The following is a 21,935-nucleotide window of genomic DNA, read 5'->3' on the forward strand; positions in this document are numbered from 1 at the left end:
TCATCCACAGCTTCCCAGAGGAAGCACCCTCTCACTGGCACCAGCATTTCTGCCATAGGCCCAGATGATGAACTTGCTGAACACTTGAACATAGGTTCAAGTGTTTGTGTGAAAAAAAAAGAAAAAAATCAGCAGGACATCATGACTTCTCACAAAAAAAGAAAAAAAAGGAAAAAAAAATGCCAGCTTTCTACTTGCTAATATTACAGATGGAGAAATTTTGGCCAGAACACAGAGGTGTTAGATATGCAACTTCCATTAATGTCAAGAAAACTGTATGTCTAAATCACTTGTGCAGTTTTGAACAACTAAGTTCAAACACCTATACCAAAGAGATGAGGAGACTAGAATTCATTTTTTATATCAACTATATTTTATTTTTTGAAATGCCTGTCAAATTCATTCTCATGACTGTGGAAAATTCTGCTGGATGGTAGGTTTGGCCCTGAAGATTCATCCTGGGCTCCTTCCTTTTCCTAATCCCTCCATCTTTGTTTAAGCCACTTAATATATCATGCTTCCCCCCCATCTTCCCCATTGCCATGGTAAGAAGCATGCTGCCACGGCTATAGGCCTGTGACCCTTCCGACTGTTGGATGCACTGAATGAGTTACCTGCACACACTCTTCATTTCAGAAGGCGTGGGATAGCCTCTGTCACTCACCGCCCAGGGGACTTCAGGGGAAAGACTCAGATTACCACCCTCGCCCCAGTGGGAGGCCACCCTCCCCTCAGTGGAGGCCTCAGTCCCAACCTGTCGTCTCACAGATGGTATTTTTTCAGCAGCTCACTTTGCCACTGCCGCTTCTTGTTGGGAAAGGCAGCGGGGATTTTGATCTTCCGGAAGTCCTCGATGCACTTCCCCAGCTCAGATGCCAGTGCCTTCCTCTCCTCACTCATGGCTGCTGCCTCGGGTCCACCCTCGACCCCATTCTCCTTGACGTTCGAATTGTCGCTGTTACTCCTCTGCCCCATCTGCTTCACCTCCTCCAGCTTCTTAAAGGACTTGGAGAAATCCAGGGTTTGGGGGCAGGGTGGGCATTCCTCAGGGGCCTCCGGCCATGGCAAGGAGTCTGTGGGGCTGGGATCTTCCCCCTCCGACTGGGGATCTGTGCTTGGGAGTTTCTCACCCATGGTCAGAGCTGGGCCAGGCTCACATCGGCTGCTTTTGTCAATGGTTGCAAAGTTGTACCCACTGCTCAGGCCAGCTGAGTCCTGTTTTGTCTCTTGGCATTGCTTTGGCTCCTCAGGGTCTTCTGGGGAGCTGTTGACTGGAGAAAGAAAATCAGAGAGCCATGTTAGGAGCAGGAGCTTGCACAACCCATGATGACATGCCACATCTTAAGCTAAAGTTGAGGTACAGCCACACGAGTGGCTGAGCTCTTTGAGGTATGGGGGCAGTTCTTCTGCAGTCATCTGACACTCCCTGTGGGCCGCTGAGCTGAGCTGAGGCCTCGTGCGCTCGCCTGGGAAGGTGCTCCACGTCCCTGGGACTTGCACGAGCTCAGCTCTTGCTGTCCCACTCTGCACTGTGCACACAGGCCAGCATCAGCATCCCTCGGCACCCAGACAACTGCACAGAGGTCAAAAGAGGACTATAAACTGAGCATTGGGGCCAAGCCTGGGTAGGTTAGGATGATCCTGAAAAGGTTATGAGTTTCATATGCTCTGCGGCCTGGTCTGTGGTGGTGCTGAAGTATGCCGAGCGCAGGGACAGTCCAAACCAGAAACCTAAGATGAAAGAAAGCCTGAAATGGAAGAACAAATTGCACGGCCTCCTGCAGACCTCAGGCAGAGGCTGCACGCGCTTCTGTTTGTTAACATTAGTGGAAAACAAGCAGTGACTCTGCATTGGAAATAGCCACTCTGTTTCAATTACCAGCTGCCAGAGAAAATCATTCAGGGACAAAACTTAATGGAAACTGATAAAAAGGCATTTAGCATAGAGTCTCCCTGTTCCCTTACCTCAGGTTTGCAAAGAGCAACATATGCATCTAGAGCTGAACCTCAGGGAGTTTTTACTAACACCTGGAAGGAAGGCGAGAGGGGCACTTCACCAAGTACAGCAGACCTTTCAAACACATCCTTGCTCATCCCTGATGCCAGCCAAGGAACGACATTCAGTGCTGGTACTATCTATCTGCCTCACAGTATCTACCATGATGCTCTTTGGAAGAAACAGCCCAGGCAGAAGCAACTAAGAGAAAGCTGGACACTGGGCTCCAGAGCTCTGGAGGTGCTGTTGGCATGTGACAGGCTCAATGAAGAGACAGCCAGAGGGGTCTTCAGGTGCCCGAGGGCTCCGACCATATGGTGGGTCCAGTACTTGGCAGGTCTGTGCCTGACCAGAGCCAGATCCTGCTCCACAGCTGGCAGAGGAATTTTCAAAAGCCTTTTTTTATTGCAGGTTTGGCTCTTCTAGCAAAGGTTTATCTGAACGGGTGTTGTTTTTTTTTTTTTCTTAAAGATCCTGTTTTTCTAAATATTTTTGGCAGAAACATTGGCCTGTCTGTTCTTTGAAATCTCTGGGGAAGGGGTGTGTTTTTCTTCATTGTCCGATTTTCATTTGCACTGTTCTGGGTTTTTTTTTTTGTTTGTTTGTTTTGGCTGAATCAGATGCATGGAGACTTTTCCCCCCTCACAATGACAACTTTTGCTTTTCTGAGCAGCAGTATTACCTGGCAGTAATTTTCACTGCTTCCTTTCAAAACATTTCTAAAAGCCTGCTGTTGTACAGAGCTTTAACCTGAGTAATGCCAAGGGCCTTCCATTTGCGACTCTCCAGCTTTTCTTTTGTAACACTGCTGTCTGCCTTTCATTTTGCAACCTTCCACCTACATCCCCCTACCTACTGCTAGGGCCGTACTTTTTACCCCCGTATTACAAATGCTCTGGCCCTCATAGCCTTGCACTGGTAGATTCCGAAATTATGTCTGTTTTGTCGGATTTTGCAGGAAGCGATTGCCATTGGCATGTGATTTATCCTCCCTCTTTTTTCACCCCTCGCGTCTTAGTTTTCTGATTATAACTTTATACGAGGGAAAAAGCAGAGCTCGGTAGATAACATTAGTAGCTGACAGCCGTTTAGGCAGCCAACAAGCATTACCCAATAATGCACCTGCGCAAAGCTGCACAACAGCTAGCGCTGCAATATCTGCCGTGATCAAATGTGCTCCAGGCATCACTGTTAACACAAGTGAGAGCAATCAAAAGGACCTGTGAGCAGGTCCTGGTGACAACTCCACAGTTACTATAGGAGAAGTATTATGGGGAGGCCCTGCAGCCCTGTAGAGGGGCTGGGAGAGGCCGTTCTGCTGGGGAGACCCCCATTGCTTCTCTTCCTGAAAGTTTCCCTATGCCTTTTCTCCCTCTTTCTTTGTCCTTTTCTTTTCCTTTTAGCCAAAGGTAACTTTGATGGTCAGAGCCGATGCACCACACCAGTGATGGTCTCCATGAGCGTATCTTTGTGCGCTTAAGTCTCTCTCATCACCCTTTGTGCAACGCTGCTGTGTGCATGGTGAAGCCAATGTATGGAAAAGGGAGGAGACTTGTACAGATGAGCAGCACATGTGGGATTAGAGAATGGAGAGAAAAAGACTGCCCATTTCTCAAAATCAAAAGAGAAGAATGTAGAAAAAAGCTTTGAAAACAAAGATTTTTCTCAAAGATGGTGAGCTGAAAAAGCCTCATTTTGTATAAATTTCTAACCTGATTTTTTAAGCAGCTCTGTCAGCACAGATATAAAGCAGGGTATAAAGTATTTCTAATTTAAATTTGTGATCTGAGCCTAAACTTCTTCCCCATGGAAGCAGAAAATGTAAGCTGGATTTTATTTTTCCCTGAAAACTTTTTGAAAGGACAGGGTTTGGGATTTTATCTTTTTTCCCTCTTCCTTCCTCTTCTTTTTTATTTTGACATTTGCTTGAGCAGCTCCACCACTAAAATTGCTAGAGGTGGAAGACTGAAATGTCATCCATCACTGTGAAGAAACCTTGAAGGCTGGATTTTCTTTGCCAGATCTCTCAAGGAAGTTACAGGGATGCATCTTAGCTCTGAATTCTTTGACTGATGGAATGAAATATCTAAGTTCTTATACCACTTTAATCATCTTATCTGAGATTGTCACAATTATTTTTCTGAAATGGGAAACCATGGCATAGGGAGCATAAGCTGACATACTCAGATTCATACAAGGAGTCTGTGGCTTAGCTGGGGATTGAATTCAAAGCTCTTAATTTCTTCTCCAGCCCCCCAGCTACATGACAATCCAAAAATGATAGCTAGCTTGGTATAGTATCTTTTGTCTAAAGCTGTCAACGCATTTTACAGCAAATTATTCCCCTTTTTAGTCACAAAGAAGCAAAGTAATTTGTTAAGGTCACCTGTCCCATATACCAGGTTGAGAACAAAGCCTGTCTCTCGGGTACTGTTTTTGTACGCTTTCCGTAACAGACTATGCTGATTTCCTTTGCATGTTCAGGGAAGGGTAGGTTGAAATTCAGCTGCCAGTCTACAAAACTTGCAGAATCCACATTCTTGCAAACTATCTGTTGTTGCTCTGTTCCCATTGTATCTATGACAGCCTGGGACACATCACAGGCTGCTGAGCTTGGGGAGCACAGCACAGCTCAACAGCGTGGAGCCGCACTGAAAACTCTCCTAGAGTATGTGTCTGCCAAGGGATTATAGCTCTGTTTCGAACCTGCCAGGAGAGCGATCTTCAGTTCATTCCTGTACCTCCCCAGTACAGCGTCCCCATGTGAGCGCACAGCTTGGTTCAGATCTTTTGCAGGTACAAGCAGTACCACTCTGCTAATTTAGGTGTGATGAGATAGTTGAGGCCTAACATCTATATGAAGTGAAACGGGCCATCTCCAAGCAGACTAGAGACTTTGCATAAGGGAATTAGTGACTCTTAATGACTGGTCTTTGGAATTATTCAGTAATTGCTCATAACAATTTACTTAGCTTCCTTTTAGCTCATTTACTGAGGGTATGTTCTCTCATAGCCTATTGTGGCTGGCTTTCATGCTAACATCTGTAGAAATGATCTTGCACACATTGAGGAATGCAAACATTAGCAGGTTTTTCTTTTCGCTCCATACAGGGCTGTAAACACTAGCTTCTTCTTGGCCAAACATCACAGCCCAAGTGTTCACCTGCACAGGCACATATGTTTCCAAACGGCTAAGGACGGGACTGGGGCCAAAAGTAATTCAGATTTGCAGAAATCTTTCAAGGGAATACAACTCCATGCTGGAATTTGCAGGATCCAACAATAGATAGATGTCAAAGGGCAGATGTTTGTCTTGGCTGCTCTTCTACGTGGAGTATCAGTAGATGGTCCGATGAGCGGTACAACATACTTGGAACTAGGAATGTGTGTCTAACCCTGTCTATGAGATCAGGATCTTTACAGCCCCAATTAAAAGACTGGAGTGTGCTATTAGGATGAGCACGTGTTTTCTTTCTGAGCGCTAGTGATTCCAAGAATGTGAGGATCATGTTGGCTAGAGGCTGGTCTGCATCACACCTGACACTGAATGCCCCAGGCTTTGAGCAGCCAGGTGCTGCTCTAAGTCTTCCATGATGTTTCCTTGCCATTAATCTTCTCCGTAGCTTTGGACAAATAGCTTCATTTTCCTTTGGGCTAACCTTCCCTCAAATTTTTGTGTCTACACAAAAATGTGTCATTGTTTACAGCAATAAGAAGCTCTGTGGGGACAGCCTGTGTCTGGCAATATGCAGGTATAGCTCCTACCTTGGTCCTAACACACCTTACGACTGGCTCCTCTTCTGACTGCTCCTCACTGCACTCCAGTTACTCAGCTGGAAAAAATATCTGTCATGTAGACTGCATTTTTAATTCTTATTTACTTTTCATAGACTTTGCTTCCTATGTGACACTTTTGTCTGTTTTAGAGCTTCAATTAGAGTGCTGAAGTGACACTTCCAAAGCAGCCCTATGGTGCTGACAGAAATCCTGCTGAGTGCAATTAACAGGCTCCTGCACACTTTGAGCTGGTGCTTTGCAGGAGGAAGCACACACTGTCCCAATCCCTTGCTGCTTTTTTGGATAACATTTTTTTTCCAGAGTACTTGGCAGGGAGACGAGCTAGCCGTGTGCCAGGACCCTGGGGCCCAGGCTCATACTCTTTGGTTTGCTTCTTTGTGTCACTGCTTCCAGCTCCAGAAAAGATCTGATCTGGGAAGGAACTCAAAGGCTCTGGCATATTTCTGTGGCTCTGGAGGAGACGTTTTCACTTCCCCTTCTGAGAAAGGCAGGCAGCTGATTACTGTCTGGAAAAGACAATGTTGAGCTTTTAAGAGGGATCTATGTATGGTTGGCTTTCCACGTGGCCCAGCATGTCCCAGTGAAGCAGTACGTTTAAGTGTCAGCCCAGCTGCAGGCAGGGCTTGCTTCTACAGAGGGACATTTGTGTTTCCTCCATTCCAGATTTCAGAGCCTTCCCTCCAAACAAAGCCAGCTTCCTTTTGCCCCACTGACTGCACTTAGCTACGTCCTTCGCTGTCCATCTGCCGTTATACCTGCCATGCTGTGTACAGGCACCATCTGAGACTTTGCAACCCTGAGAGTTGATTGGGATTTGACTCTCCTTTGTCAATTTGCAGCAAAGGCCCAAGATGGAAACGCCTTACCTGGGGAAATGTTCATGAGGCTGATATCTTGTGGCAGAGCAGCACTAGAAGGGGTTTGCTGCAAGATCCCAACACAGACAGGTGAAGAGCAGTTCTTTCCTGTGGCCCCTCCCCAGCCAGATGAGCAATTTTCAGCTCAGACTGCACTGATTTCAGACACTGGTTTGTCCTTCACACCATTTCCTGGAGAGACCCAAATCTCTCCCAGATACAAAAAGGGGCATTTTTTTCTGTGCCTCCTCCTCCCAAAAGCAGTCTCTCAGAGAGGATTATGCCCATCTCAGCCAGCCAAGCAGAGGGCCAAGCATCAGAGGGAACCCTCCTACACACAGGTAGAAGCAGAGCTTTGTGGAGTCATGGAGTGTTTTTATTCCATGTTCTTATTTCAACAGCTCTTTTCCTCACAATTTTTAAATGAAAAAACACCTCACATTGTTTAGGGTCAAAAAGAGATGTTCCAGTTCCTTTACAAGCCTGTTTTGAACTCCTTTTTAGCCTCTTAAATTTAGGGCGTTGTGACACAAAACCACAAAGATGGAGAAAAGTTTCAAGACAAGAGCTAGAAGAGTGTACTTAGGTTGTGTATGTGTGTGTGTAGAGAAGAGGGGCAGAGACCTAAACAGTTCACTTCAACAATACAACGTAAGCTTTGGTTGCCCTAAAACTGCATTTGAGGGACAGGTTTACTCTTTGTCCAAAATATTTCTTGAGGAACTCCTGCTCGAGAATCTGATAGGGATGGCAAGGTTAGACCTTGTGCGGAAGACAAGTGGTGATGGAAATGACTGTTGATTCTGCGTGTTAAGAGTAGCTTCCCCAGGGAAGTGCCAGCCTGTGTTGGCCTTGAGTTAGTTGACCACGAGTGGTGATCAGGATAGGCTGGATGCCCTCATGGATGCACAAGATATATCTGCAACTTACCCGTGCCTGATGCCAAATGGCTGCTGCTGGGGAAGCTCCTAGACCCCATGAATCTCAGATCTTGCCTCTGCCCAAATTGTTCATTGGAAAGTCAAGCAGAGCCCGAAAAACGATTTCTGCTCTCCTGGCTGGCTCTAATCCCTCTTGTTTCATCAAAGAAGGACAAGACTGTGCATAAATAAATGTCTTTGACCCTATATGACCTCAGTAGGAACCTCTGCGTTCCCAAGAGCCTCAGCAACACCAGTTGTGCCAGCAAAGGTTGTTGCTAAATCTGCAGCACTGGCAACACTGTGAATGGATTAATTGCTATGGCAACCCCAGCAGGACACTGGGGTGGCAGGACCAGGATAGACAAACAGCCTTTGGTTTTAAACTTCCCTGCTAAAAGCCAAGAGCCTTTCTATCCCCTGTGGAGGAGTATGTCTTTTCTATCAGCACAGACTCTGCATTTGCTTTACTTATTCTAAAAATGTCTGGCTAATGGCCTTAATCCAGCCGGCAGATAGCTCTGGGGGTTTCACCGGCAGCTGTACCAATGCACTTTGCTCTCAGCCTTGTATCCAGGCCCTGGCTCCCCTGCCACACAGGTCTGGTAATGCCCATTAGTGCTGAGCTAGCTCTCCAGGGCAGCCTTGGATCCCTTGGCAGAAAGCACCAAGCTCAGCAAAAAACAGTGGCTAGGCTGGTTATCTGTGATGTGCAGGGGCAGAGATTGGCTTGAGCCAAAACTCATTTCATGGGTGGAAGAAATTCTAGCCTGACTCTTCCTTGCTGTTATGTTTATAATCGGCTCCTGCTGTTGCAACATCACAGCAAGAAACAGAAGGGCCAAAAAAAAAAAAAAACCCTCAAAACAAACAAACCCAAGCTGGATCTCTTGACAGACTTAATCTTGCAGCTTTAAAACAATAATCAAGATTTTTCTCTACCATTCAGGTTGCCCTTTGCTATCAGGAGGAGGCTATATGGATTCAGGAACTGGAAAAGGCAAAATGAGAGAACAGGGGGCCAGGCAGCATCATGTGAAATTAAAAGACTTTTCCAATTGGGGATTTCAGGGCTGTTCCCAGGGTTTGATTGAGACATGCTGTTGCCTTTGAGGGAGGGTCTAGCTCTCACCGTTGAAGGGAAATTGGTCAATGGCATCTGCTGGTGTTGGTGTTACGCATGGCGCGGAAGCTCAATGCCAGGGAGTACCCTGCTGGGAAGGGGGCAGGAGTTTAGCTCCCTTTCTATTCCGCCTGGCCTAGGTCCCTTTATGATAAAGATATTAAGAACAGCTTGGGAAGTGTATGAAGGGGGTGGGCTCACAAACATTGCCCTTTTCATCTTCTGCTGGTATGAAGGCCACAGCTTCACCTCCTTCAGGGTATGTTTAGCTTGCAGAATCACTGTACCGGAGAGTGTGGTTGCAGGAAACAAAATACTCTCAAGAGTTCTCATCAAAATACAGTATATATTTGCTGGAGTGCAAGTATATATTTATGTACGTGTGTATGTGTGTATATATATATGTACACACACACACAGTGCAGGAATACATACAACATGGAAATGCCTGCATCCTGGGAATGTGTGCACTGCTGAAATGCAAGCAACCTGGCAATGTGTGTGCTGTGGGAATTCACACATGTATACTGGAGGAAGGAACGCTGTGTAAGCCAGACTTTTTTTGACTTTAGCTCAATGTGTCTATCATGAATGATAGACGGATATCTTGAGTTAGATGATACACTTTTTGGTTATGCACTACTTTTATGGACACCTGGGTTCTGTTTGAACATGGAACAAATAACATAAATAATGTGTTTTTGCAGTTAATTCAGAGCCAAGTTCCTCCTGAGAACTACATCAGCACTCATCACCCTCAAAATCCCTCAGCAAAAACTGACACTATATCCATCAGCAGGCTAATTGCTGTTCTCAGTTCGTCCCGTGATGGCTCTAATCTTTAACTTCCTCCTTATTTCCTCTTCTCTCCGGAGTTCAACACACAGATGGCAGGAGGTGACATTGCATAAGTGAGGTGAGTTGCACTGATGGCTAGAAATTGTCTTGTAAGGAAAGGAGGAAATGCCCCTACATGGAGCTTGAGACTGTGAGTATATGCTCTTTGAGTGCCCTACAAGCACAGCCTATTACTGTAATTCAAATGCATCCCTGTGAAATCATTCATATTTCCCAAACATATCTTTTTTTTTTTGTTTTAGAAGGGCAATAGCTCTGCTAGCTCTGCTTTCTCTTTCAGAATACATTTCTTCCTCAGTGTAATCTCTTCCTCTGTGCAGTCCAAATAGTCTTTCCTCCTTCAGGATATCCTTATTAGTAAAGTGGTAGCTTCTTAGCCCGAGTGATAATTTCACTGGCTAATTTAGCAGCCACACTAACCTGCCTCAGTTCAGGCAGTCCTGGGGAGGGTGGGCAAGGCAGCAGCAGAACTTGAACAAGCAGGAAATTCCCCGAAGGGTCTCCCAACTCTCACTCCTCAGAGATGACCATTGCCTCCCTAACCCTGGCAACCAGATGTTTTGCTTTGCCCTGATGCTGGGAAGTCCCGAGTCTTGGCAAAGGCTTTTCTGAGAATGATGTGGGCATGCAATCTGCTAATGGAGTTTCTTTGGAGGAATTGTGAGCTGGATGACCAAAAGAATTGCCAGCTGAAGGGGGGTGGATTTGTTTATGATTGACAGCAGCTTTAGCTGACTAAGAATTTGCGTGATTATATCACTTTGGTCATGCTTTATGAGTGAAAAGGTAAAATTCCAGTGACAATGAAGAACTAGACCCTCAGATGTTTTAAGCTGCTGTAACTCAAGCCAGTGGAGCCATGCTGCTTTACACGAACAAAAAATCTGGCCCAGGGTAGATATTTCAATACTATATCAAGTACAAGTGGCTTTTACTAGGCACTTCTTGTCAAATAGCTCTCTTTAGGCAAGTCCTTCATATATCTTGGCAGGTATTAGTCATTGATACTGTGTGTGTGGCAAACGCTTTTCAAGAGATGCTGTTTTGCCAAGAGGCAAAACCAGCCACCTGTTGCTGAGCTGCCTTGCTGGCTCAGAAGCCACAGCAGCAACTCAGCATCAGTTATCCCTGTGTTGAGCAATTCAAGCTAGAAGAGGTCAGTGGGGGAGCAGCTCTGCTGGAAAGGACCTGGGATCCTGGTGGACAGTGAGCTGAACATGAGCTCTGCCCTGGCAGAAAATGCCAACAGCATCCTGGGCTGTTTGAACAAGACTGTGGCCAGTAGATTGAGGGCAATGTTTATTCTCATCTACTCAGCCCTTGTTAGACCCCATCTAGAAAACTGTGACCAGCTTTGGACCCCCAAATAGAAGAAAGACATCCACAAACTGGAGTGAGTTCAGCAGAGGGCCATGGAGATGGTTGGGGGCTGGAGCACTTATCCTCTGAGGGGAGGCTGAGGGAGCTGGGCTTGTTCGGCCTGGAGAGGGGAAGGCTTCAGGGGACCTGATAGCAGCTTTACCTAGAGGGATTTGCTGAGAAGGCAAAGCCAAGCCCTTTACAGAGGTGGATTGTGGGAGGATGAGAGACAATGGGCTTAAGCTGAAACAAAAGGGCTCTAATTGGTTATAAGGAGAAACTTTTCCATTATGAGGATAATTAAGCCTTCAAACAGGTTGCCTAGGGGGACTGTGCAGGCTCCATGCTTGTAAGTCTTAAAATACCAACTGGAGTTGGGCTTTTGGATTTGGGAGTTGATTTTGGAGTTTTGGAGTTGGTATTTGGTTTTGGAGTTTGCAAAGGTCTGAGCAACCTGGTCTGACACCAGAGCTGTCCCTGTTTGGAGCAGGAAGCTGGACTCAAGACCTCCCATGGTCCCTTCCAGCCTGAACTGTTCTGCAGTTCTGTGATTCTCTATGGTCTCTGCCTCCTTATTTAGTCTGGAGTCTCTGAGAGAGGCTTTGAATCCTAGCACTGCTGTGCTACAGATTTGATGAGAGCCTCTAAGATGTATCTCTGTATCCTTCCCGACCACTTGGCAGTAAAGAGAGCTTATTGCTAAAAGAAAGGGCCTTGTTCAAAGTGCCATTATGTTAAAACATAACATTTTGATGCTCCCTGATTTGTCCAGGGAGCAAATCAGATCATTTGGAGTGAGGGAATGGGATACAGCAGGAAGAGGGAGAGACTGTGAAATGGGGCCCATGGGAATGCATGCCACTATTGAGTGTCTATCGCTAAGTGGAGGTGCCTTCAAGACAACTAGTACATTGCTCTGCATGTGACTGAAGGAGCCTGGGAGACAAGAGCAAGCCTCTTCTTGCTCCAGCGTGCCTTGCCCAGCCCAAATGGTCTGTAGCAGCAAACTGGTAAGTGTTTCTCACCTGGAAGTGCTGTTGTCATGTCTGTCTTGAGGTCCAGGATGGGCTCAGAAGAAGAGATGTGCTTTTTAGGGCTCAGCTCCATTTCAGAAGGTTGGGGAACAGGCAGGCTAAGCCAGGAGCTACCTAAAAAGTCAAGACCCAAAGAAGAAATTCTTAGAAGGCAAGTGACACACAGGGAGAGAGAGTCAGGGTTGTATGCAACTGGCACACATGACAGCTGCTAGTTCAGCAGGAGTCTAAAATGTATGTAACCATACTTCCTGCCCCACGCAAGAAACTTGCCTCTCCATGATATCTGTAAACATCTCCTAGGTCTAGATCATCCTATGGCCTGCGCTGAAGTAAATTCAGGCTGTTACATTTCTACTTGCTAAACATGTTCTGCCTATGACAGCGGCTGCTGCCTCTGCAGGACGTGCCTGTGGGAGGGCATATCTGCTAAGAATCTGCATATAAATCCTTTGGATTGGCATCTCTGGGATGCTCATGGATGTACAGTCCAGAGGCTGTCATCTTCACTGTTGGAGTGAAGTCAGGGTGGGACACACATGTATGCGTATGTACATAGCCCCGTACTCTGTCTGGCACACACTGTCACTCTCTTAGGTCCTCCTTCCTCTTTACATATGCATGCAGGATGCCTCACCATCTAGTATCTGAGATATCTGCCCTGAAGATGAGCAATGTCCTGAAGTTTGTGAAAATGGAGCTAGCAGAGAGTCTTTGTGGGACATCTGTGTTTAAAATTGCACTGGGCAATGACTGGAGTTTCCATTTTTGGAGATCTGAGATCTGAAGATGGTGAAAAGTACTGTAAAATAGCCAGTAACCAGCTTTAGAACAGATCACAGCCTTTCCGCTTATTTGAAATGGTGACTCTGTACCAAATGAGAACCAAAGCCTGCGCCCTCCCCTTCCCAAAGCCTGGGAAAGCCCCATTACCTGTTGAATGGACACAGCAGCCGAAAGGTGCTTTCTCAGAGGACACAGCACCAGTCCTCTCCCACTGGAGTCAGTGGAAACTGCTGGTTCTGCTGTGCAAGCAGAGTTGCTTTTATGCACAAAGCACTCCATGAGGCATCCCTGGAGCGCAGACATCTCTGCTCTTGGAAAGGGAGAAGCTTTTGGCCAAGGTCTCCAGGAAATCCCTGATTAGGTGTGCACACAAAAAGTGCTCCCCTTTGTAGTTTTCCAAAGCAAAGGGTGGAAGTGGGTGCCCCTACCTCCGAAAGGTAGATGACCGAATAGCTTTTCATGACTGACAGAAGCTGGAATGTCACAAGCCTGCCTTGCAGACAACCATACCATGCTCTCCTACTGACTCAGACTCTACAGAGCAGAAGGCTTGTGGGCCAGAATAAGATATTGCATCCAGGAGAGGGCAGCAGAATACTAACATGCTCAATGCATATTGCCACGGTAATTATTTATGTTTCCTCAGCGTAAACTCCTGACTCTTTCCTAGGCAGTAAACATGACCTTCTACTTCCCATAACAATAATCTTCACCCAGAGACTCTGGCAAAGTCTGTGTGGTCACCATCTGTCAGTGAGTCTATAAAAGTATCTAATTAATATCCTAGGGCTGTTATTTTTGCACCCTTTTAAGCCGAGAAACTGTCTACACTCCCAAAACTAGATCTGGAGGAGGAAATTTTTGGGCCAAATTCAATGCTGCTGGGCCCTTGCAAACTCTTTTGGGAGCTGTATGGGATAAACGGGGCAGAATTCAGCCACTGAAGGGTCTTGTGAATTCTTTCCCCTCTTCTCTTCACTGCCAGACCTTTCCCCTCTCTCCTGTGGTTACAGATGCTGTTGCGCACAGGTAACATACGCAACAAGCAGCCATTGCCTCTATATAGAACATGGGAACAAGGTCCTGAACTCAGGCCCTGGCCTGTGAGTAGAGGAGGAAAGACTTTCTGTTGGAGTAAGAATTGCAATATGCTGAGGATACACCCCAGGATTCAGCACTTGGCTCCTTCACCCCATTTTAGTAACTTTTTCCCCAGGTATCTACCAAACACCCGCTCGGTATCCAGCAGATCTTAGCAGGGGCCAGACCGCTGGGTTTCTGCTTCCACATGCTGTCATGCAGCAGATCAGAGTGGCAGCGCAAGCCAGCGCTTATTAAAGATTTAAAAGGCAAGCTGTCAGCAGTGCTGCTAAGAGATGGGCTTTTCCTGTTATAGCTCTGTCTCTTTCTAATACTAATAGGATTGGGAGGAGGCTGCAAAACAGAAGTGTGCTGACCAGCTAAGGGTGAGGGTTACTCCCTACAGAGGCTTTGCACACCCGGGGGCCGCGGAGGGGGTGGGAAGGGTCTTTCTAGCAGTTTGCTCTTCTTTCACTGCCCTTCCTTGGTCTCTGAGATTTTGGGTCAGGCTCAGGAGGGTGTAGGGGGAGGGCAGCACAGCCTTAGAGCAGTGGCACAAAGGAGAAACTATTCCCTCGCGGCTGCCCCTCTGCCCCCTCTGCTAAGGGAAAGAGAAAACGAAACATGATTGCTGTGTGCTGGCAGACAGATCTGAGCTCCGGTCTGTGTTCTCTGCTGGAAGAACTGCATTATTCTTCATTTTGTTGAAAATTGCAGCCGGGCATTGGCTGGAGTTTCCATTTTTGCAAGGATTTTTTTTTGAGATCTGAAGCCTGGATTTGTATTAGGGTGGAGCGAACACAGAGAGTTTCAACCTTTTCTGTAAAGGAAGATGCTGAAATCAAAATTCGTACCAGGACCAGTTCTTGAGAGTTTCAACTTTTTTTTTTAATGCTGTGTCTTATCGAACAATAAAAAAAAGACATTTTGACATTATGTGAACTGCTCGTATGCGTGATTTCCTTCTAAATTTTAGCAAAACGAGATCAATTTCAGAATACATGTTTCAGTTAAGATGAAGCAATAAAAGCTTATTTCATCCCAGTTTTTCCTTCCGGTTCTACTTAATATTCCACTTCTCTTTTTCCTCTTTAGTTTAATTAATTAATTAAGTTTGCCAAGCACTCAGATCACTTGATGTTGAAGGACAGGGTATAAATAGTTTTGCTTAATTGCTTGGAGGGAAAGGTGAGGTAGCAAACTCTACGTCTTTTTCACAAATAAGCTTTTATTTTTAGAAGCTACTTGCAAGAAGTTGGCACAGAGGATAACTGGTGAACCCTCTGCCCAGTGTACTGTAATCGGCCTCCTCGTCCTTCACGGTATTCCACTGTTCTCTGCACCTTTCTCCTGACTTGTAGGATGTCCCCCATTTCTATGGTACACTGCATTCACCTGGAACTGCTACAACCGCTTGTGCGAAGATGCACTCTTAACAAGAATGACCCAAGAGCACCCTTCATATCAGTTCATACCAGTTCCATTCCTCACTGCGTCGGACTGGATGAAGAGTTAGCAATGAGAGAGCTGCTCAATTTGCAGCACCCAAGATTTCATCTAGTGGCCTGGGGGAAAGTCCTAGTAATATGCCAATGGTCACAGAGGGAGATGGAAGCAGGGTCAGTATTCAGCTCAGATCTCCTCATTCAAAAAACCCAACCTCATAATGACCTCATCCAATGCAATGTCCTGGGAGTTTCTGTGCTGCAGAGTGCTCTCTGCGTATGAGGGATATCATGTGTTAATAGCAATGATTTCATCACCATTAACTCAGCTTTCTCCTTAATCCATGCGATATGTGCAACATATAGGCAAGTTGTATATCACATCCAATGTATGGCTTGATTGGAAGTGATGGCCCCAAAACCATAAAATTCTAGTTAATGTCATTGTAATTCATATTCAGCCTTTTGCCTCCTACCCTTGGGACACTGCAAGTGGCTGGTGCTTTCGATGTAAGTTCTAGGTTAAAGCCTTCTTCAGTGATGGGTAGAGCAAGACTGGAGAGGGGAGAGGAGAGGGGAGAGGGGAGGAAAGTCAAGAAATGAACTCTCCCTTAGAGTCAGCCAGAACAGGGCTTAAGGAAATCCAGAGCCTGGCTTGTCCATCTGGCAGGATCAAATCACGAGGGAAACAGTTGTTAAAGAAATACAGGTTTTTATTGGACCCCTGCCAATCTCCTTCCACCAGGAGGCAAAAGACACTAGCAAATAAAATAGAAGTCCCTCTATTTCCACTGACATTGTGTGAGGAATGAGGCCACCGGGGCAGGCCCAGCTGTGCCTGCTCTTGCCAAAAGCCTTAGGGCTGTCCATCCTGCAGTGCTTATCAATGAGAGGGTCAACACTTCCCCTCCCCACCTCACAAGCAGGGAAGCAGAGGTCGGGATGCACCAAGACTTGTCCAAGGCTGAGGGGGAACCTTTCCTCCTGAGCTAAAGCATTATGTCCTACCTTCCTGGGGTCACACAGGGCCCTTCTCTGAGCCAAATTTTCCCTCATCATGGTAGAGTCTCAGCAGCAAGACCTGAAAAGTCTGTTGCAGCAGCGAGGAGAAGGCATAAATGACAACATTGTCTTGGCTCAGCATTTCCAGCCATCTAGGGATCTTGCTTTCTCAGGGGAAAGTTGCTCTGCTTCTTTGGCCTTGTTACTTATTGTCTTCTGCCAACACTTGGCCATTCTTTGTGCTTTAGTATGAAAGAGGTTTCCCCACCGTAGCGCTTCTTGTTCTTTGGGCTACTTTTCACTAATTTATGGATTCCCATCTCATTCCTAGCAACAACCCCAGTGTGCACAGTGGAAGGTTCCTTCAAGAGCATCAAGACAACACTCAGATGGGAGTCAATGAAGAAAGGTTGGGAAGATGTTCCCCATGCCATAATTTCCAGGAGGACTGGGAACATGCTGTTCCCAGTGATCATTCCTTGGCAGTGTCTGCTGCACAAAAATGGCTCCAGCTGTCTTTCTTGACATGCAAATCTACTTTTCTCTATATTTTCCAGGAATCACCTTTCAGAAAGCAGGCTGCCTGACAGTTTCCACGCAGATGTAACTGTGCTCACTTCCTATCTATATATTTTTGCCAAGCAGAAATTCCACAATCTAAAGGCCTCACAGGGGAGATTCCAGCCAGGGTTAGGAAACTGCTCAGTTTGCTGGCCAAACTGGGGGTGTTAGTGGCAGGAAGGGAAAAGGGAAAGGTGAGAATCATTGCAGCTGTTAATATTTTGGGGGGAAATGGCAAACTGGAAGTATTTCTTCATGCCAAACCAAATGTTTTGCTCCCCTGGAAGGGTACTGCCTATCTGTACAGAGCGGGGGATGTGGGTTTGGGTCTTCCACTCTGACAGAGTGCCCTGACCATGCAGCATGGACTGGCACCCAATTTTCTGCCATCCAGGCAGTGCCTCAACTTCTGGCCTAGAAGAAAGGGGGAAATGCCCTCTCCTCTCTCTCCTCCTTCCAGAAATTCTTTTCGTATTTTGCAAAAACTCTGTGTCCATCTTGACCCAGATCTGCAAGTACTTGGGGTCAGGCAACATAACAATGTGCCCTCACGTACTCTGTGGGTTGTCGGTCCTAGTGAGCCTCTTCCTCTTTAAGGTTTACAGTAGAGTTTCTGGTTTTCCCTTTTTGTGTCGATTTGGGGAGCTGAGGTCTGCAAAAGTCACTGTAGTTACACTGACATTTGCCCCCTTCCATTTCCATTTTGGAACTTCAGTTCACTGGCAAATGGTTGTTTATATCTCTGGATCATAGCCTTTGCCAAAGTGCTGAGAAATGTGCAGAAGAAAAGCTCACTGTATAGTCATGGTAGCCAAGCATAAGTTGAGCAACGCAAGAGGGAGACCATGCTTCCAAGTGAGAGACAAAGCTGCTCAGATCACCCTCTTGGCCAGCATTTCCAGGCATGCAGATACTCACTGGAACGTCTTATTAAACGTCCCTCCTCATTTGTTAATTTGTTAAAAGCCTTGTATGAGAGACATGTCTCTCATGCTTCTTCTCTAGCTAACCTAGCCAGTGACCAGCAACCCTGCCTCCTCATTGACCTTGAAGAAGTTAGAGTCTGATAAGCACAGGCCCAGCAGCAAACTCAGTCTCCTCATCCCCTCAACCCCCGCAGAGAGGCTCCCCAGATGATAATCTCCCACAAATCCTAGACCCAGAAGACCCAGATCTGCTCACTGCATTCAAAACACTTTGGGTTTGTCCCATGCATCTGGCAGTTTGAAATGATGCAGTCTGAAGCCCCAGACCTGGTTCTTGTGGCCAGTGAGGTTTGAGGAGAAGATTTCTAAGACCAAGTGCTGTCACATGCGAGGTCTGGCCTTTCTGGCATCAATAGCAAAGCCTTCTCTCATTCTTTCCTGTAGATACATAAATAAAAAGGACCTCTGGTTGCACCAGATGGCTCTTATGTTAATGGTTTAATCCATTCATTAATCCTCAAATGAATAGGTCTGGATCAGCAGCACTGAACAGCCTCTGTGTTGGTAGGAGGTCTTGCTCAGAACAGTTCATAGGGATTTTTTTTTTCCTATCAATAGGAGATGTGGAATGAAGGTAGCGCTGCAGGAAGGAAACTTTCAGTCTGCAGAGGGGCCAGGCTTACTTGCTAAAGGGCATCCTTTTATCCAGTAGCAGCTAGGCCACTGCAGCAGCTAGGTCTCGGACCTCTGCAGACCTTGAGAGGTCTCTCCTGAAATGGGTCTTCTTGCCCGTGTCCCTCCCTGACTGCAGACTAGAGAAAAACCAGCAGAGATGTCTGTACTGAGACTCACGGGGCTGTACCTGCTCTGGAGAAATGCCTGCAAGTTTTGCCACTTGAACCACAAAAAAATGCATGACTGAAACTCAAGTCCTTGAGCCCCTCTAGACACCCCCTTGCACAGTCAAATCACGAACCCACAGCTACACCTGCACCCTCACCCACCTCGAGGCTTTCTCTAGAAATCCTTTACGGCAGTCTTTACCTGGAAGGCTGAAGTGTCTGGATATCTGTCTGGAGATTTGGCCTTGCACAATAGGACCTAGAAACAAAGGAAAAGGTGTGGGTCTGGCTCTCTGTTCCATGGTGACAGCTTTCTGGTGACCTCTCCTTACACAAACACACTAGTCTGGGAAGGGATACAAAGAAAGCAAAGATCACAGTGATCCCATACTGTGACAAATTATTTCCATGGAATTGCCCTTAGATATGCAGTGCAAACCCAGCCAGGTTTTACATTGGACATTTGTATTGAATTGTGTCTGATAGGCTCTCTGCTGCACTCCTCCAGAGCATTTTGTGCCATTTTGAAATGAAGAATAAAACGACACCCTTCTTAATCCAGGAACAAGTTCAGCAGCTCATGCCCATTTTACTATTTCTGTAAAAGAGATGTCCTTGCACTAGTGGAAACTGGCAATTTTCTGAAGGGAAGATTTTTCTTAAAGATGCCTATTTGTTGAAAAACAAAATTGTTCAGGAAAAAGACTGATTTTTCCTTATCTCCGTTGTTGAAACATTGTTTGAAAAGTGTTTGGAAACTATGAAAGTGAGCTTGTCCAATATTTCCCAAAACAGAAAAGCAGGGCTTTGTGTGGGAAGAGCTCTTTGTTCTGCAGACCTCTTTCCTGTAAACTGAAAAAGGTTGAGGAAGATGGGACCGGGCTTTACAGTTGAAATCACAAAGAAATATTTGAGACTCCCCCCCCCCCCCCTTTGTTGTATCACTCCTTCATTTCATTTTAGGACAGGAAAAATATGTGAAATTGCTACTTCTCTGTTAAGTGGAGAAATCTACTCCTCATCCATCTTTCAGCCTTTCTGAACCATGATCTCCAAGGCTTTCTGCCTCTGGGGGCTTTTGCCCCAACACGAGGCACCTTGTGCTATTTGCTAAAGTATACCAGCTGGCCGTCAGATATCGGTCTGGGAGGGCACAGCTCTCTTACAGGTCCTGTGGCATATCTATCAGCCGCTGTGTGCAACTGTTAAGTTCCTTGTGCTGCATTTATATACATATACATGGTATACATTATAGATATACATACATGCACACATATATATGCATGCATATATATATACACACATCTATACATACACACACACACACACACACACACACACACACATAGATAGGAGTTGCACTCTTGTTCCTTTCGTGAGGTTGTGGAGTGGTTTGGGGTCTTGAGAGTAGGGGAAGACGCGAAATAAGCTCTAAAACAGGTGGAAACCGCACTGACTGCTGGTCACTGCCACCAGGGCTGTGTGGCCAGGGAGCAGTGTGGACCCTGGGTACTTAAGCAATGCAAGTCATAGGGGAGCTACTCAGAAATGCAGAGGTGTTGTCCAAAGATGTTACCCGCTGCCTCCAGCAAGGAGGGATGTGGGGCTCTGAAGGAAGTGGAGAAGTCCGTTCACCTGCCTGAGCATCAGCAAAAAGGGAAGCAATGAAAGAGAATAAGGAAATTGTAGGGAAACAAGATCACTTTGTATCCCCTGCCAAAGAAAAGGGTAAGGGTGATACTTGAGGCAACTTGACAGGGTAATAAAATGGGACCCTGCCAAAAAAACTTTCTCTTTCATGGAGAAAGAGAAAGTGCTGTAACAATTGAATTGACTGTCTAACCCCGTGCTGCCCACATTTTCCCCGGAGAGTCGAGGACAAGTGGGCAGGAAATGACAGAGCTCTTCTTACAAATAAACACTTCCTCAACAAAATCAGCTGCTAGAACGGGGGCCTGGAGGCCAGCAACCGCTTTTCAGCTCTGAAAAGTTGCTAAGGCTGAACTTTAGAAAGATATAAACAACTGATTTCCTGCTGGCTGGGGAGGAGGGAAATGTTTTTGAGAGCGCCCCAAATGGCTGATTAATTCCTTTGGTTTCCTTATGGAAGACTGTTGAGGTGAAGCAAAACATCTCCCTCTGTCTGGTCCTAGCTGGTCGTGTTGGAAAGAAATTTTACCTAGAAACACATCAATGCAATGTGCAGGGGGAGGTTAATATTAAACTTAATTTTGAAATATTGTTTCAAAAGGAGAAATGGAAGTATTTCATTTAGAAACTGTAGAAGGAAACACATCTGTTTTTCCACACACCAGAAAGAGGTTTGTCGGCACTGTTCTCTGTGTTTTGTCATGATTTTGCAACTGGTCTTAATTAACCCCAAACCTGCATTTTTCACCAGATAAATGGTTCACCTGAGCATGTTTGCTATGATTCATTTAGGAACTGTAACTGCTTCGGTACATAGCAAATGAATTGAAATAATAATTAAAAACAGTATTAAAAACTGCCTGCATATTCCTAATGCACAGGGAAAAAAATTTCATCTTATGTTAAGTCAACAAAGTAGTGGATAATGGAGAACAGTTAATACATTTTCCTGAGTGCTTTTTGATAAAGGCCATCAAAGAGGCTTTTAAGGAAACTCAATAGCCAAAGGGGAATTGTCTAAGTTCCACAGTGTATTAAAAGCTTATTAAGGCAGAGAAGAGAAGAAATGGAATCAAGAGTTCATTTTCATCATATAAATAATATAATAATAACACATCCCTGAGAGTCCATCTTAAGATTAAAGTCTTTTTTTAAAGGGGAAAGGGTGAATAGTCAAGCGGAAAAAGTTTGCAGAGAATAGAAAATAATATCAGGGGTTTGAGTCTAGGAAAGCTGCAGGGGGTATCTGAGAGACCTGACAAAGGTAAGCTATTGAAGAGCCTGCCAGCAGGTTGAATGAAATGCTGGGCAATGAAAAACGATGCACATTAGAAGGCATCACCTGAACTCCTCTTACACCTTGGTGCGTTTTAATTAGCCATAGCCACTAAGGAGGGGGAAAAAAGGAAAAAGAAAAAAAGAAAAAAGAGAAGAAGATCCTGGCATAGTTATGAGCAGATCAAGAAATGCTTGCTCGGCCCTCACCTGTGGCCTGAAACACAACACTGACGGTAGACTGCATTGGGCAGGGGAATAAGAAACAGTACAGAAAATATAAAAATACACTAGGAAACATAGTACGGCTCTAAGTTCAGTGCTCACCATTTCACCTCAAGAGAGACAGAGCAGAATTAGAATCTGCCCAAAGCAGCTCAGCAAAATTATGAAAGGCATGAAGAGGTTTCAGAATGAAACGGG

At 45.8% G+C, this 21,935-nt stretch overlaps 1 protein-coding gene across 1 annotated transcript; it reads right to left on the reverse strand.

The window, feature by feature from the left end:
* Positions 1 to 400: 400 nt before the first annotated feature.
* Positions 401 to 19,162, reverse strand: LOC138068738 (BTB/POZ domain-containing protein KCTD16-like). The gene is made up of 3 exons (XM_068957032.1): positions 18,790 to 19,162; positions 11,937 to 12,059; positions 401 to 1,271 (listed from the first exon to the last, which is right to left on the reverse strand). Exons 1-3 carry the CDS (start codon positions 18,887 to 18,889, stop codon positions 763 to 765), a joined length of 732 nt encoding a protein of 243 aa, XP_068813133.1. The 5' UTR covers positions 18,890 to 19,162; the 3' UTR covers positions 401 to 762.
* Positions 19,163 to 21,935: the final 2,773 nt, after the last annotated feature.

Source organism: Struthio camelus, chromosome 11, assembly GCF_040807025.1.
Source record: "Struthio camelus isolate bStrCam1 chromosome 11, bStrCam1.hap1, whole genome shotgun sequence".
NCBI lineage: Eukaryota > Metazoa > Chordata > Aves > Struthioniformes > Struthionidae > Struthio > Struthio camelus.

Bases quoted from the DNA above. Each gene is read 5' to 3' on its own strand.
- LOC138068738 (XM_068957032.1), bottom strand. From the start codon at position 18,889: ATGGAACAGAGAGCCAGACCCACACCTTTTCCTTTGTTTCTAGGTCCT. The intron at 12,060-18,789 runs GTAAAGACTGCC...TTGACTTTTTAG, and splicing joins CAGACACTTCAGCCTTCCAG to GTAGCTCCTGGCTTAGCCTG. The intron at 1,272-11,936 runs GTGAGAAACACT...TTCTTTCTCCAG, and splicing joins CATGACAACAGCACTTCCAG to TCAACAGCTCCCCAGAAGAC.